The 14269-nt window shown below is 46.7% G+C and overlaps 1 protein-coding gene across 2 annotated transcripts in view; it reads left to right on the top strand.

Moving 5' to 3' along the window:
- The window catches only part of LOC129855729 (seizure protein 6 homolog), a 57789-nt gene that overhangs the window by 24869 nt on the left and 18651 nt on the right, over positions 1 to 14269 (top strand). For both annotated transcript variants that reach the window (XM_055923701.1, XM_055923703.1), the window contains exons 6-9: positions 9722 to 9914; positions 10352 to 10537; positions 10819 to 11002; positions 13983 to 14146. In XM_055923701.1, coding sequence (XP_055779676.1) covers positions 9722 to 9914; positions 10352 to 10537; positions 10819 to 11002; positions 13983 to 14146 — 727 coding nt within the window. The remainder of the gene's footprint in view (positions 1 to 9721; positions 9915 to 10351; positions 10538 to 10818; positions 11003 to 13982; positions 14147 to 14269) is intronic.

The following is a 14269-nucleotide window of genomic DNA, read 5'->3' as shown; positions in this document are numbered from 1 at the left end:
TTAAAAAACAGCTTCTATCTTAAGGCCATCAGACTGTCAAATAGCCATCACTAGCCGGCTTCCACCCGGTTAAGCAACCCTGCACCTTAGAGGCTGCTGCTCTATATACATAGACTTGGAATCACTGGCCACTTTAATTATGCAACACTAATCACTTTAATAATGTTTACATACTGCTAGACTCATGTCATATGTATATACTGTATTCTATTCTACTGTATTTTAGTCAATGCCACTCCAACATTGCATTGCATGATCTAATATTTATATATTTCTTAAATAGATTATTTTAATTTTAGATGTGTGTTTTGTTGTGACTCATTTTAGATACTACTCTACTGTTAGATACTACTACACAAGCATTTCGCCACACACCCAATAACATTTGCTAAATATGTGTATGTGACCAATAAAATTTGATTTGATAGCAGTGGGTGTAAAGCCATAATACATACGTTTGTCCATGAACAGACTATGATCGATAATGTCAAAAGCCGCACTGCAGTCTAACAAAACAGCTCCCACAATATTTTTATCATCAATTTCTTTCAGCCTATTATCAGCCATTTGTGTAAGTGCTGTGCTTGTTGAATGTCCTTCCCTATGAGCGTGCTGAAAATCTGTTGTCAAATTTTTTACAATAAAATTGCATTGTATTTGGTCAAATAACTTTTTTTCTCCAAAACTGTACTAAGGATTACAGGCTGATTTGTCAGCTATTTGAGCCATTAAAGGGGGCTTTACTATTCTTGGGTAGCGGAATGACTTTTGCATGCCCTCCAGGCCTGAGGGAATGCACATTCTAGTAGGCTTAGATTGAAGATATGGCAAATACGAGTGGCAATATCCTCCGCTATTATCCTCAGTCATTTTCCATCCAAGTTGTCAGACCCCAGTGGCTGGTCACTGTTGATAGTCAACAATAGTTTTTCACTTCTTCCACACTAACTTAAGAGAATTCAAAATTACAAGGCTTGTCTTTTGTAATTTGATCAGTTATACTTGTCAGCATTTGTTGCTAGCATGCCATGCCTAAGTTTACTAATCTTGCCAATTAAAAAAATAGTTAAAGTAAATGGCAATATTAGTGGCTGTTGTGATGAATGAGCCATCTGATTCAATGAATAATGGAGCTGAGTTTGCCTTTTGTCCCATAACGTCTTTATATAATTTATATTTCTTTCATAGTATAGTTTCTTCTTTTTATTCCGTTCAGTCACACGATTTCTCAATTTGCAGTATGTTTGCCAATCGGTTGTGCATCCAGACTTATTTTCTATACCTTTTGCCTCATCCCTCTCAACCATAACATTTTAAAATTCCTCATGAATCCACAGGCATTTAACAGTCATACAGTAATTTTCTTAATGGGTGCATGCTTATTAGTAACTGGAAAAAGCAATTTCATGAATGTGTTAAGTGCAGCATCTGGTTGCTCCTCATTACACACCACATACCATAAAATATTCTTTACATGGTCAACATATTAATCACTACAAAACTTCTTGTATGACCTCTTATAAGCTATATTAGGCCCAGCCTTTGGAACTTTGGTTTTCCTACTATATTGTGATCACTACATCCAATGTTTTTGGGTACTGCTTTAAATGTCTGCATCATTAGTATAGATGTGATCAACACATGTTAATGATTTCATTCCTGTGCTGTTTGTAACTACCCTGGTATGTTGACTGATAACCTGAACCAGGTTGCAGGCACTGGTTACAGTTTGAAGCTTTTTCCTGAGTGGGCAACTTGATGAAAGCCAGTTAATATTTAAATCACCCAAAACATATAACTCTCTGTTGATATCACATACATTATCAAGCATTTCACACATATTATCCAGATACTGACTGTTAGCACTTGGTGGTCTATAGCAGCTTTAGGTGAATCAGATGAACCTGTAGCCATATTACTGCAACAGTATTTAACATGAGATCCTCTCTAAGCTTTACAGGAATGTGATTCTGAGTATAAACAGCAACACCTCCACCATTGGCATATATTTTTTTCTGTTCATTTTATAACCATGTATTGCTGCCACTGTATCATCAAAGGTATTATCTAGGTGAGTTTCAGAGAATATGAATATGAATGCCGTCTGTTACAAGCAAGTTAATGATTTCATGAACTTTATTCTTAGGCTACTGTCACGCCCTGGCCTTAGTATTCTTTGTTTTCTTTATTATTTTAGTTAGGTCAGGGTGTGACATGGGGAATGTTTGTGTTTTGTTGGTTTTGGGTGTTTTTATGGTAAAGGGGTTGTTGGGTATAGTATATGGGTTTGTGTTGAGTACATGTGTCTAGTGTTGTCTATGTATGTTTAGTTGTCTAGGAGAGTCTATGGTTACCTGAATGAGTTCCCAATTAGAGACAGCTGATTTCGGTTGTCTCTGATTGGGAGCCTTATTTAGGGTAGCCATAGGCTTTCATTGGTTGTGAGTAGTTGTCTATGTCAGAACGTTTGTAGCCTGTTGTATGTGCACGACGTTTATTAGCTTCACGATCGTTTGTTGTTTTGTTAGTTTGTATTAAGTGTTTCGTGTTTATTTTTCGTCATCTTTTAAAATAAAAGAAGATGGCTTACTTTCCAAATGCTGCGTTTTGGTCCATCAATCCGCCACACGATCGTGACAGAACTACTCACCAATACAGGACCAAGCGGCATGGAAAGCGGCAACAGGACCCACCTACACAGGATTCGTGGACATGGGAGGAGATACTGGATGGTAAGGGGCCGTGGGCACAACCGGGAGAATATCGCCTTCCTCGTGAAGAGCTGGAGGCAGCTAAAGCCGAGAGGAGGCGATATGAGGAGGCAGCACGGAGACAAGGCTGGAAGCCCGTGAGTACAACCCAAAAATTTCTTGGGGGGGGCCTTAAAGGGAGTGTGGCGAAGTCAGGTAGGAAACCTGCGCCTACTCCCTGTACTTACCGTGGAGAGCGAGAGTACGGGCAGACACCGTGTTACGCAGTAGAGCGCACGGTGTCTCCTGTACGCGTGCATAGCCCGGTTCGGTACATTTCAGCTCCACGTATCGGCCGGGCTAGACTGAGCGTTGAGCCGTATGTCATGAAGCCGGCCCAACGCATCTGGTCACCAGTGCGTCTCCTCGGGCCGGCGTACATGGCACCAGCCTTACGCATGGTGTCCCCGGTTCGCCTACATAGGCCGGTGCGGGTTATTCCACCTCCCCGCACTGGTCAGGCGACGGGGAGCATACAACCAGGTAAGGTTGGGCAGGCTCGGCGCTCAAGGGAGCCAGTACGCCTGCACGGTCCGGTATTTCCGGCGCCACCTCCCCGCCCCAACCCAGTACCACCAGTGCCTCCTCCACGCACTAGCTATATGGTGCGTGTCTCCAGCCCTTTACCACCAGTGTCTAAACCACGCACCAAGCCTCCTGTGTGTCCCCAGAGTCCTGTGCGTCCTGTTGCTGCTCCCCGCACTAGCCCTGAGATGCGTGTCCCCAGCCCGGTGCCACCAGTCCCGGCACCACGCACCAGGCCTACAGTGCGCCTCAGCCGGCAGGAGTCTGCCGTCTGCACAGCGATGACTGAACTGCCCGTCTCCCCAGCGCCATCTGAGCCATCCGTCTCCCCAGCGCCATCTGAGCCATCCGTCTCCCCAGCGCCATCTGAGCCATCCGTCTGCAATGAGCCTGCAAAGCCGCCCGTCTGCCATGAGCCTGCAAAGCCGCCCGTCTGCCATGAGCCCACTGAGCCGTCCGCCAGACAGGAGCCGCTAGAGCCGCCAGCCAGACAGGAGCCGCTAGAGCCGTCCGTCAGACAGGATCTGCCAGAGCCGCCAACCAGACAGGATCTGCCAGAGCCGCCAACCAGACAGGATCTGCCAGAGCCGCCAACCAGACAGGATCTGCCAGAGCCGCCAACCAGACAGGATCTGCCAGAGCCGCCAACCAGACAGGATCTGCCAGAGCCGCCAGCCGGCCATGAGCAGCCAGAGCCGCCAGCCGGCCATGAGCAGCCAGATCCGTCAGCCGGCCATGAGCAGCCAGATCCGTCAGCCGGCCATGAGCAGCCAGATCCGTCAGCCGGCCATGAGCAGCCAGATCCGTCAGCCGGCCATGAGCAGCCAGATCCGTCAGCCGGCCATGAGCAGCCAGATCCGTCAGCCGGCCATGAGCAGCCAGATCCGTCAGCCGGCCATGAGCAGCCAGATCCGTCAGCCGGCCATGAGCAGCCAGATCCGTCAGCCGGCCATGAGCAGCCAGATCCGTCAGCCGGCCATGAGCAGCCAGATCCGTCAGCCGGCCATGAGCAGCCAGATCCGTCAGCCGGCCATGAGCAGCCAGATCCGTCAGCCGGCCATGAGCAGCCAGATCCGTCAGCCGGCCATGAGCAGCCAGATCCGTCAGCCGGCCATGAGCAGCCAGATCCGTCAGCCGGCCATGAGCAGCCAGATCCGTCAGCCGGCCATGAGCAGCCAGATCCGTCAGCCGGCCATGAGCAGCCAGATCCGTCAGCCGGCCATGAGCAGCCAGATCCGTCAGCCGGCCATGAGCAGCCAGATCCGTCAGCCGGCCATGAGCAGCCAGATCCGTCAGCCGGCCATGAGCAGCCAGATCCGTCAGCCGGCCATGAGCAGCCAGATCCGTCAGCCGGCCATGAGCAGCCAGATCCGTCAGCCGGCCATGAGCAGCCAGATCCGTCAGCCGGCCATGAGCAGCCAGATCCGTCAGCCGGCCATGAGCAGCCAGATCCGTCAGCCGGCCATGAGCAGCCAGATCCGTCAGCCGGCCATGAGCAGCCAGATCCGTCAGCCGGCCATGAGCAGCCAGATCCGTCAGCCGGCCATGAGCAGCCAGATCCGTCAGCCGGCCATGAGCAGCCAGATCCGTCAGCCGGCCATGAGCAGCCAGATCCGTCAGCCGGCCATGAGCAGCCAGATCCGTCACCTGGCCATGAGCAGCCAGATCCGTCAGCCGGCCATGAGCAGCCAGATCCGTCAGCCGGCCATGAGCAGCCAGATCCGTCAGCCGGCCATGAGCAGCCAGATCCGTCAGCCAGCCATGAGCAGCCAGATCCGTCAGCCAGCCATGAGCAGCCAGATCCGTCAGCCAGCCATGAGCAGCCAGATCCGTTAGCCAGCCATGAGCAGCCAGATCTGTCAGCCAGCCATGGGCCGTCCCTCAGTCCGGAGCTGCAGTCCCTCAGTCCGGAGTTGCCATTCCTCAGTCCGGAGCTGCCATTACTCAGTCCGGAGCTGCCATTACTCAGTCCGGAGCTGCCCCTTACCCTGGTGCTGCCCCTTACCCTGGTGCTGCCCCTTACCCTGGTGCTGCCCCTGACCCTGGTGCTGCCCCTGACCCTGGTGCTGCCCCTGACCCTGGTGCTGCCCCTGACCCTGGTGCTGCCCCTGACCCTGGTACTGCCCCTGACCCTGGTACTGCCCCTGACCCTGGTACTGCCCCTTAGTCCGGAACTGCCCCTTAATGCAATGGGGTTAATGTGGAGGGGGGTCATTTGGCGGAAGCCTAGGAGGTGGTTAGGGACTGTGGTGACGTGGGGACCACAACCAGAGCCGGAGCCGCCACCGTGGATGGAAGCCCACCCAGACCCTCCCCTAGACTGTGTAATGGTGCGCCCGGAGTTCGCACCTTAAGGGGGGGGTTATGTCACGCCCTGGCCTTAGTATTCTTTGTTTTCTTTATTATTTTAGTTAGGTCAGGGTGTGACATGGGGAATGTTTGTGTTTTGTTGGTTTTGGGTGTTTTTATGGTAAAGGGGTTGTTGGGTATAGTATATGGGTTTGTGTTGAGTACATGTGTCTAGTGTTGTCTATGTATGTTTAGTTGTCTAGGAGAGTCTATGGTTACCTGAATGAGTTCCCAATTAGAGACAGCTGATTTCGGTTGTCTCTGATTGGGAGCCTTATTTAGGGTAGCCATAGGCTTTCATTGGTTGTGAGTAGTTGTCTATGTCAGAACGTTTGTAGCCTGTTGTATGTGCACGACGTTTATTAGCTTCACGATCGTTTGTTGTTTTGTTAGTTTGTATTAAGTGTTTCGTGTTTATTTTTCGTCATCTTTTAAAATAAAAGAAGATGGCTTACTTTCCAAATGCTGCGTTTTGGTCCATCAATCCGCCACACGATCGTGACAGCTACATATGTTAATATGGGCTATTTTTTCAAATTTTTCTGGGGTTTGTGATTTTTTTCAATGCTTTACTGGGATGCTTAGCAGAAATAGACATGCTCATGTTATTTATGTTTGAGCTGATAATGCAGGGTGAGCTGCACACAATGGACTTCCTACTAGGGCACACCGTGTCAGTGCTAACAGTTTAACTCTGTTTCATGTTACTGCATACAATAGCTGTAGGCTTAACAGAGGCATTCAGGGCCGTTAGAGGGACATACATTATGTTACTTACATTGTCTGCCAACGCCCCTGGGATAATGTACATTTGCTACAGCATTATGATAACTCAGACGCAATGGTAGGGATTAACTGAGCTGGGCTTGGGTCATTGAGTCCAGGAGTAAATATGGTTCAGATGGACTCCATCATTTCTACAGGAAATGTAGAAAGTTTCCAGAAGGTGTCAAAGTTATCTATAGAAGTGATTTCAACAGAGCTACAGCACTATTTTAGCCAAGTGTGTAATGCCAGTATTCTGCTGAATCTTTCACACCCGCTACCCAATGATGGTACCGGACCTGAATAATTTGGCGCTTTTTGGAATCTTTCAGTGCTAGAATCAGTTCTTTAACCTGTCTGGCTCTGGCGTTCCGCTAGCGGAACTCCTCCCACATTCCACTGAAAAGGCAGAGCGCGAAATTCAAAAGACATTTTTTAGAAATATTTAACTTTCACACATTAACTTCTTCTGGCTGCAAGCCCGAGGCCGGCCACAATATGACAACAGCCACTTCAAGTGCAGGGCGCGAAATTCAAAATATGTTTTAGAAATATTTAACTTTCACACATTAACAAGTCCAATACAGCAAATGAAAGCTACACATCTTGTGAATCCAGCCAACATGTCCGATTTTTTAAATGTTTTACAGCGAAAACAGCACGTATATTTATGTTAGCTCACCACCAAATACAAAAAAGGACAGACATTTTTCACAGCACAGGTAGCATGCACAAAGCCAACCTAACTAACCAAGAACCAACCAAACTAACCAAGAAACAACTTCATCAGATGACAGTCTTATAACATGTTATACAATAAATCTATGTTTTTTTCGAAAAATGTGCATATTTCAGGTATAAATCAGTTTTACATTGCAGCTACAATCACAGCTAACGTCAGAAATAGAACCGAAGCAGCCAGAGTAATTACAGACACCAACGTCAAATACCTAAATACTCATCATAAAACATTTCTGAAAAATCGATGGTGTACAGTAAATTAAAGACAAACATCTTGTGAATCCAGCCAATATTTCCGATTTCTTTAAGTGTTTTACAGCGAAAACACAATATAGCATTATATTAGCTTACTGCAATAGCCTACCACACTACCGCATTCATTCATCAAGGCACGTTAGCGATAGCAATAGGCATGTTAGCGATAGCGAATAAACCAGCAAGATATATAATTTTTGACTAACCTTGATAAGCTTCATCAGATGACATTCCTATAACATCAGGTTATACATACACTTATGTTTTGTTCGAAAATGTGCATATTTAGAGCTGAAATCAGTGGTTATACATTGTGCTAACGTAGCATCTTTTTCCCACAACGTCCGGATATTTTTCTGACACTTTTTCTGACACACATATTCTGACCAAATAACTATTCATAAACATAACTAAAAAATACATGTTGTATAGGAAATGATAGATACACTAGTTCTTAATGCAATCGCCGTGTTAGAATTCTAAAAATAACTTCATTACGATATGCAGTTTACGTTATGGCGAGAGCGTGCCCAAAAGCTGGCCGCAAACTACTAGTTCACATGTACGACAGATATATGAAATAACATCATAAAATGGGTCCTACTTTTGCTGATCTTCCATCAAAATGTTGTACAAGGGGTCCTTTGTCCAGAACAATCGTTGTTTGGTTTTAGAACGGCCTTTTTCCCTCTCGATTTAGCAAGCACACTTGCCAAGGGGCGCGAATCTCTCCATCGTCAACAAACTCAGAGAACGGAACACGGCAAAACTCCCGAAAAAATTTCAATAATCTGATTAAACTATATTGAAAAAACATACTTTACGATGATATTGTCACATGTATCAAATAAAATCAAAGCCGGAGATATTAGTCGTCCATAACGACAGCTTATCAGAAGGCAAATCCAGGTCCCTTCACGCGCTCTCCAGAAAACAGGAAACTGGTGACACGTCATGCCGAGAGCTATTATTCGACACCAGATCAAGTTACACACTCCATTTCTTCTCTCACTGCCTGTCGACATCTAGTGGAAGACGTATGAAGTGCATCTAAACTAATAAATATCAAGGACTTTAATAGGCAGGCCCTAGAACAGTGCATCGATTTCAGATTTTCCACTTCCTATCAGGAAGTTTGCTGCAAAAGGAGTTCTGTTTTACTCACAGATATAATTCAAACGGTTTTAGAAACTAGAGAGTGTTTTCTATTCAATAGTAATAATAATATGCATATTGTACGAGCAAGAATTGAGTACGAGGCCGTTTAAATTGGGCACGATTTTCCCCCAAAGTGAAAACAGCGCCCTCTGTCCTCAACAGGTTCAAATCCATTTTGAGAATTTCCGAGCTAGCCCTCCTAATGTCGTTTGACCCCACATGGACTACGACGACGTCAGCTCCCGGCAACTGTCGTAGAACGGACGAAAGCAGCCTTGTAATGTCCTGTACTCATAATCCAGGATAGCACAGAGTTTTTTCCCCGGGAACTATGATTTTGTCCCCCCATAAAACTGGCAATGACGACAGCTGGTGCAATGGCTGAGGAGGAACTTCCGTTCTTTCGCCTCAACTGATTTCGCAAACCCCTTGAGGACCGAAGGGCCCGATAGACCGGAGCCAGCTGTAGTATCCATTGTGGATGATGAATGGGCTGGAGTCTCAGACAGCCTCACGGTGGATCTGAACCCGAGGTAGAAGCCACCGGAGAGGGAGACAGAACAGAGGACAGAGACCTCTGGATCCGATCTCGAATTGGAAGCCCCCAGGGAAGAAGGTGCCGGAACCTCTGGATCCAGGGCGGCGAAACTGTTTCTAGTCTGTGTCTGGTCCGGGCTTAACATCTCCAAGGAGGCCCCCGTTGCCAGAGGACACTGCTTTCGATTTCCACTGCAAGTGTTTTATCTCCATGGCTGGTTGGTAGGATTGAGAACAGGAACATCCACCATGTCATCCAGGAGCATCCCACCAATTCCATTCTCCAGGGAAGGGGGAGACCCCTTCTGAGAGGGATTGCTGCAGAGTACCAGCCAGTCGGCTGTGGGGAGCAAACACTTCCACCAGGCTAGAGCGGTGTCCGGCTATTGGGGTAGAAGAGAAAGAAAAAGTAGGCGGGTGTGGATTCCCCAGCTACCTGTTTGCTAAGAGTACCCACTTCACCCCTGTAGTCCTCTCCAAGCAAACAGTTGCAGTATACATCATGTGAAATCCATTCGACATTGTGTAGAACCAGTTTTGAATAATGTATACATGTTGGTTAGTAACCAGTGTTAGGCATTTTTACTCCTCAATGATTCCTTAATGAATCACTAGATGTCCACAATCTCCCCTCTCCCCAGGTGAAGAAAGTGAACCTATCCAAGGACGAGTCCCTGACTATCCTTGGCTATGGAGGGATGGGACCAGAACTCTTAGCCAATGAGACCCTGATGCGTGAGGGTCAGGTGATTCGAAGCTCAACCAATAAGGTGCAGATTTACTACCGCAGTCTCCGGCAGACTGATCATGGTGTGTTCAGCCTACACTATCAAGGTAAATTCAGAGTGGCGTCTTTTCTTTTTCCAAGAAAACATGTTTGAGTCAATACAATGGTTTTATATGGGTGCTGTCCACAACAAGGAGGGGAAGCACACCAAACTTGAGGTGATTATTTTAGTTTAATACAAAAATCACATCCGGCCGTGATTAAGAGTCCCATAGGGAGGCGCACAATTGGCCCAGCATTGTCCAGGTTTGGCTGGGATAGGCCGTTATTGTAAATAAGAATTTGTTCTTAGCTGACTTGCCTAGTTAAATAAAGGTTAAATATTATTTTTATTTAATAAAATAAAAGGTATTTCACCCCAGTGAGCGCTTTGAGTGTGATGGTTTGTTCACATGTCATCCTGCCTTGTTTTGTACAATTGATCTGTAGCACTCTCTCTTTCCTCCATCTTTCTCACTCCCTTAATCTGTCCTACATGCAACAGCCTTCCTCCTCTCCTGCTTGTTCCCTCTTTCTCCTGAGGGAGGGGGTGTGACAGTAACGGACATCCACCCTGGAGGCCATGCCCACTTCCACTGTGACCCTGGCTTCCAGGTCAGGGGCCACGAGGTAGCCACCTGCTTGAACATGACTCAACCCCATTGGAGCTCTCCTGAACCTCAGTGTGTGGGTTAGTGTTCGCTATCTTCTGACTGTAGAATCTTTGACCATGTCAATAAGATACAACAATTGTCTGGCCTGCACAGAAAATGTGTTTCCTGAAACGCACAATGCAGTTTTGTTGTGGCCAGTATGGGTACTGTGAGCTCATTGGAAATTGTTTGTCCAAGGAAGGCCCCACATCTCACACAGTTGAGGGAAGTGCTGATGTTTCTGTGGCTGGCCCCAACGCCAGTGTCCACACACAGTGTATATAACTGATGACTCTTGATTGTTCTTCCCAACTGTTAGCTGTGTCATGTGGAGGGTGGATCCGAAACGCGACCGTGGGTAGAATCTTCTCGCCGCCTCCTCCATCTACGAGTAACCATAGCAACAGCAATAATCTGAGCTGCCATTGGCTACTGGAGGCCAAGAAGGGACACAGGCTTCACCTCCACTTTGAGAGGGTTGCGCTGGACGAGGACAATGATAAGTAAGTTAAGATGTTAAAGGGGCAATTTGCATTTGCTACATCCATTGTTATACTTTTAAATTAATGATATGTACCCTTTGATCCTTAAAGAATATAACTTATAAATGCCTCATGAGCTTAGTTCAACTGTCTTACCCCATCAGTACCCAAAATATAACCTTGTTTTTACTTCTATCTAATTGTGAACAAACACTGTATAAAGTCCAAACATGTTCATGTCACATGGATGGTCAGTCTATGAATTTGAGAGTGGTTACATGTCTCCAGCCCCATCCCTCAGCTATTTACTAAATCAGTGGCGTGGGGACAGCTGTGTTATTGTTCAAACTGCAGATGCAGCTGCTCAATTCCACATGAATAATGTAAAACCGATCTTAGTACAATTCTATTTTCTAACCCAGTATTGTGTATTGGTTAGATAGTAACTTACTTCTCATGGACTTTGAAAAAGTGAAGTTGCAAAAGTACAACAATAATTTGGCTGCATTGTATTGTGAGTTCAGCATTCACCATCATAGGCTGGTCCAGTATAGATGCTGGTTTTGCTGGTGACCAGCCTTCACTGTGTTTTTGCTGGTGACCTGCCTTCGCTGTGTTTTGGACACTAGTGTTAGTTTTTCACTCTGTTTGTCATAACCTAACAGACAACTAGTCAAAGCTCAAACCAAGTTAATACACCCAATGGGTCAAACAGCTAAAAAGACATACATTTTTCCACCAGCACAGTCTCCTCCTTGCACATCAAAACAGCCAATACATATCTGTTGCTAGGAGGGAAGTTAAGTGATGTGTGTAATAAAACTGTTCCTTACTTCATCTGACCTCGGCTTCACAGTCCACGCTGTTCCATAAGGTGTATTTTTATCTAACCTATTCCTTGCCACACATTCTGAAACTAACTGCAGCTCTTTGTTAAGTGTTGCAATCATTTCAATCACTGTGGTAGCTGACGTGTATGGTGTTGAGTCATCCGCATACATAGACACACTGTATACCTACATACAAAGCTCTCCCCCGCCCTCCATTTGGCTAATCTGACCATAATTCTATCCTCCTGATTCCTGCTTACAAGCCAAAACTAAAGCAGGAAGTACCACTGACTCGCTCAATACGGAAGTGGTCAGATGACGCGAATGCTACGCTACAGGACTGTTTGCTATTACAAACTGGAATATGTTCCGGGATTCATCCAATGGCATTGAGGAGTACACCACCTCAGTCATCCGCTTCATCAATACGTGCATTGACGACGTCATCCCCACAGTGACTGTACATACATATCCCAACCAGAAGCCATGGATTACAGGCAACATCCACATTGAGCTATAGGCTAGAGCTGCCACTTTCAAGGAGCAGGAGACTAATCCGGACACTTATAAGAAATCCCGCTATGCCCTCAGACAGACCATTAAGCAAGCAAAGCGTCAATGCAGGATTAAGATTGAATCCTACCACACCGGCTCTGATGCTCGTCGGATGTGACAGGGCTTGAAAACTATTACAGACTACAAAGGGAAACCCAGATGCGAGCTGCCCAGTGATGTGAGTCTACCAGACGAGCTTAGTGCCTTTTATGCTCGCTTCAAGGCAAGCAACACTGAAGTGAGAATGCTGTTCATTGACTACAGGTCAGCGTTCAACATCATAGTGCCCACGAAGCTCATCACTAAGCTAACGACTCTGGGACTAAACACCTCCCTCTGCAACTGGATCATAGACTTCCTGACGTGCCGCCCCCAGGTGGTAAGAGTAGGCAACAACATGTCTGCCACGCTGATCCTTAACACTGGGGAACCTCAGGGGTGTGTGCTTAGTCCCCTCCTTTACTCCCTGTTCACCCACGACTGCGTGGCCAAACATGACTCTGCATGGCCAAACACCATCATTAAGTTTGCTGATGACACAACAGTGGTAGGGTTGATCACCGACAACGATGAGACAGCCTATAGGGAGGAGGTCAGAGAACTGGCAGTGTGGTGCCAGGACAACAACCTCTCCCTCAATGTGAGCAAGACAAAGGAGCTGATTGTGGACTACAGAAAAAGGCGGGTCGAACAGTCCCCTATTAACATCGATGTGGCTGTAGTGGAGCTGGTCGAGAGTTTCAAGTTCCTTGCTGTCCACATCACCAAGGAACTATCATGGTCCAAACATACCAAGACAGTCGTGAAGAGGGCAAGACAACACCTTTCCCCCTCAGGAGAATGAAAAGATTTGGCATGGGTCCCCAGAACCTCAAAAGGTTCTACAGCTGCACCACCAAGAGCATCCTGAAAGGTTGCATCACCGCCTAGTATGGCAACTGCTTGGCATGTGACCGTAAGGCTCTAAAGAGGGTAGTGCAAACGGCCCAGTACATCACTGGGGCCAAGCTTCCTGCCATCCAGGTCCTATATAATAGGCGGTGTCAGAGGAAAGCCCATAAAATTGTCAGAGACTCCAGTCACCCCATTTATAGACTGTTTTCTCTGCTACTGCATGGCAAGCGGGACCGGAGCGCCAAGTCTAGGACCAAGAGGCTCCTCAACAGCTTCTACACCCAAGCCATAAGACTGCTGAACAATTAGTAAAATTACCATCGGACAATTTACGTTGACCCTCCCCCTCCCTTTTGTACACTGTTGCTATTCGCTGTTTATTATCTATGTATTATTATCTATGCATAGTCACTACATGTACAAATGACCTCAACTAACCTGTACCCCTACACACTGACTCGGTACCGGTGCGCCCTGTATATAACCTCATTATTGTTATTCTTGTTGTGTTCGTTTTGTATTATTACTTTTTATTTTAGTCTACTTGGTAAATATTTTATTAACTCTTCTTGAACTGCACTGTCGGTTAAGGGCTTGTAAGTAAGCATTTCACAGTAAAGTCTACACGTTGTATTCTGTGCATGTGACATTAAGTTTGATTTGATTGCTGCCTCTCTACTCTTCTTTCTTCCCCTCCATCCTTTCTTCTCCCTCTTTGTCAGGCTGATTGTGCGAAGCGGAAACAACTCTATGGCTCCGCTGCTCTTTGACTCAGACCTGGACGATGTTCCAGAGCGTGGAATCGTGAGTGAGGGCTTCATACTCTACCTGGAGCTCACGGCCGACTCCTCTTTCATCCCGCTACTGCTAGCTCTGCGCTATGAAGGTGAGGCCTTAAAATGCTCCCAGCATCAGAACACAGTTTCTCTTGTCTCTTTCTCACTCTTAATTGTTAATTGACTGTGCAGTAGAGTCACTGCTGCTTGCTTTAGTTTAGGGCTGTCCCCGT

The sequence above is a fragment of the Salvelinus fontinalis genome, chromosome 5 (genome assembly GCF_029448725.1).
Source record: "Salvelinus fontinalis isolate EN_2023a chromosome 5, ASM2944872v1, whole genome shotgun sequence".
Taxonomy (NCBI): domain Eukaryota; kingdom Metazoa; phylum Chordata; class Actinopteri; order Salmoniformes; family Salmonidae; genus Salvelinus; species Salvelinus fontinalis.
This window is presented reverse-complemented; position numbering and strand designations above follow the sequence as displayed.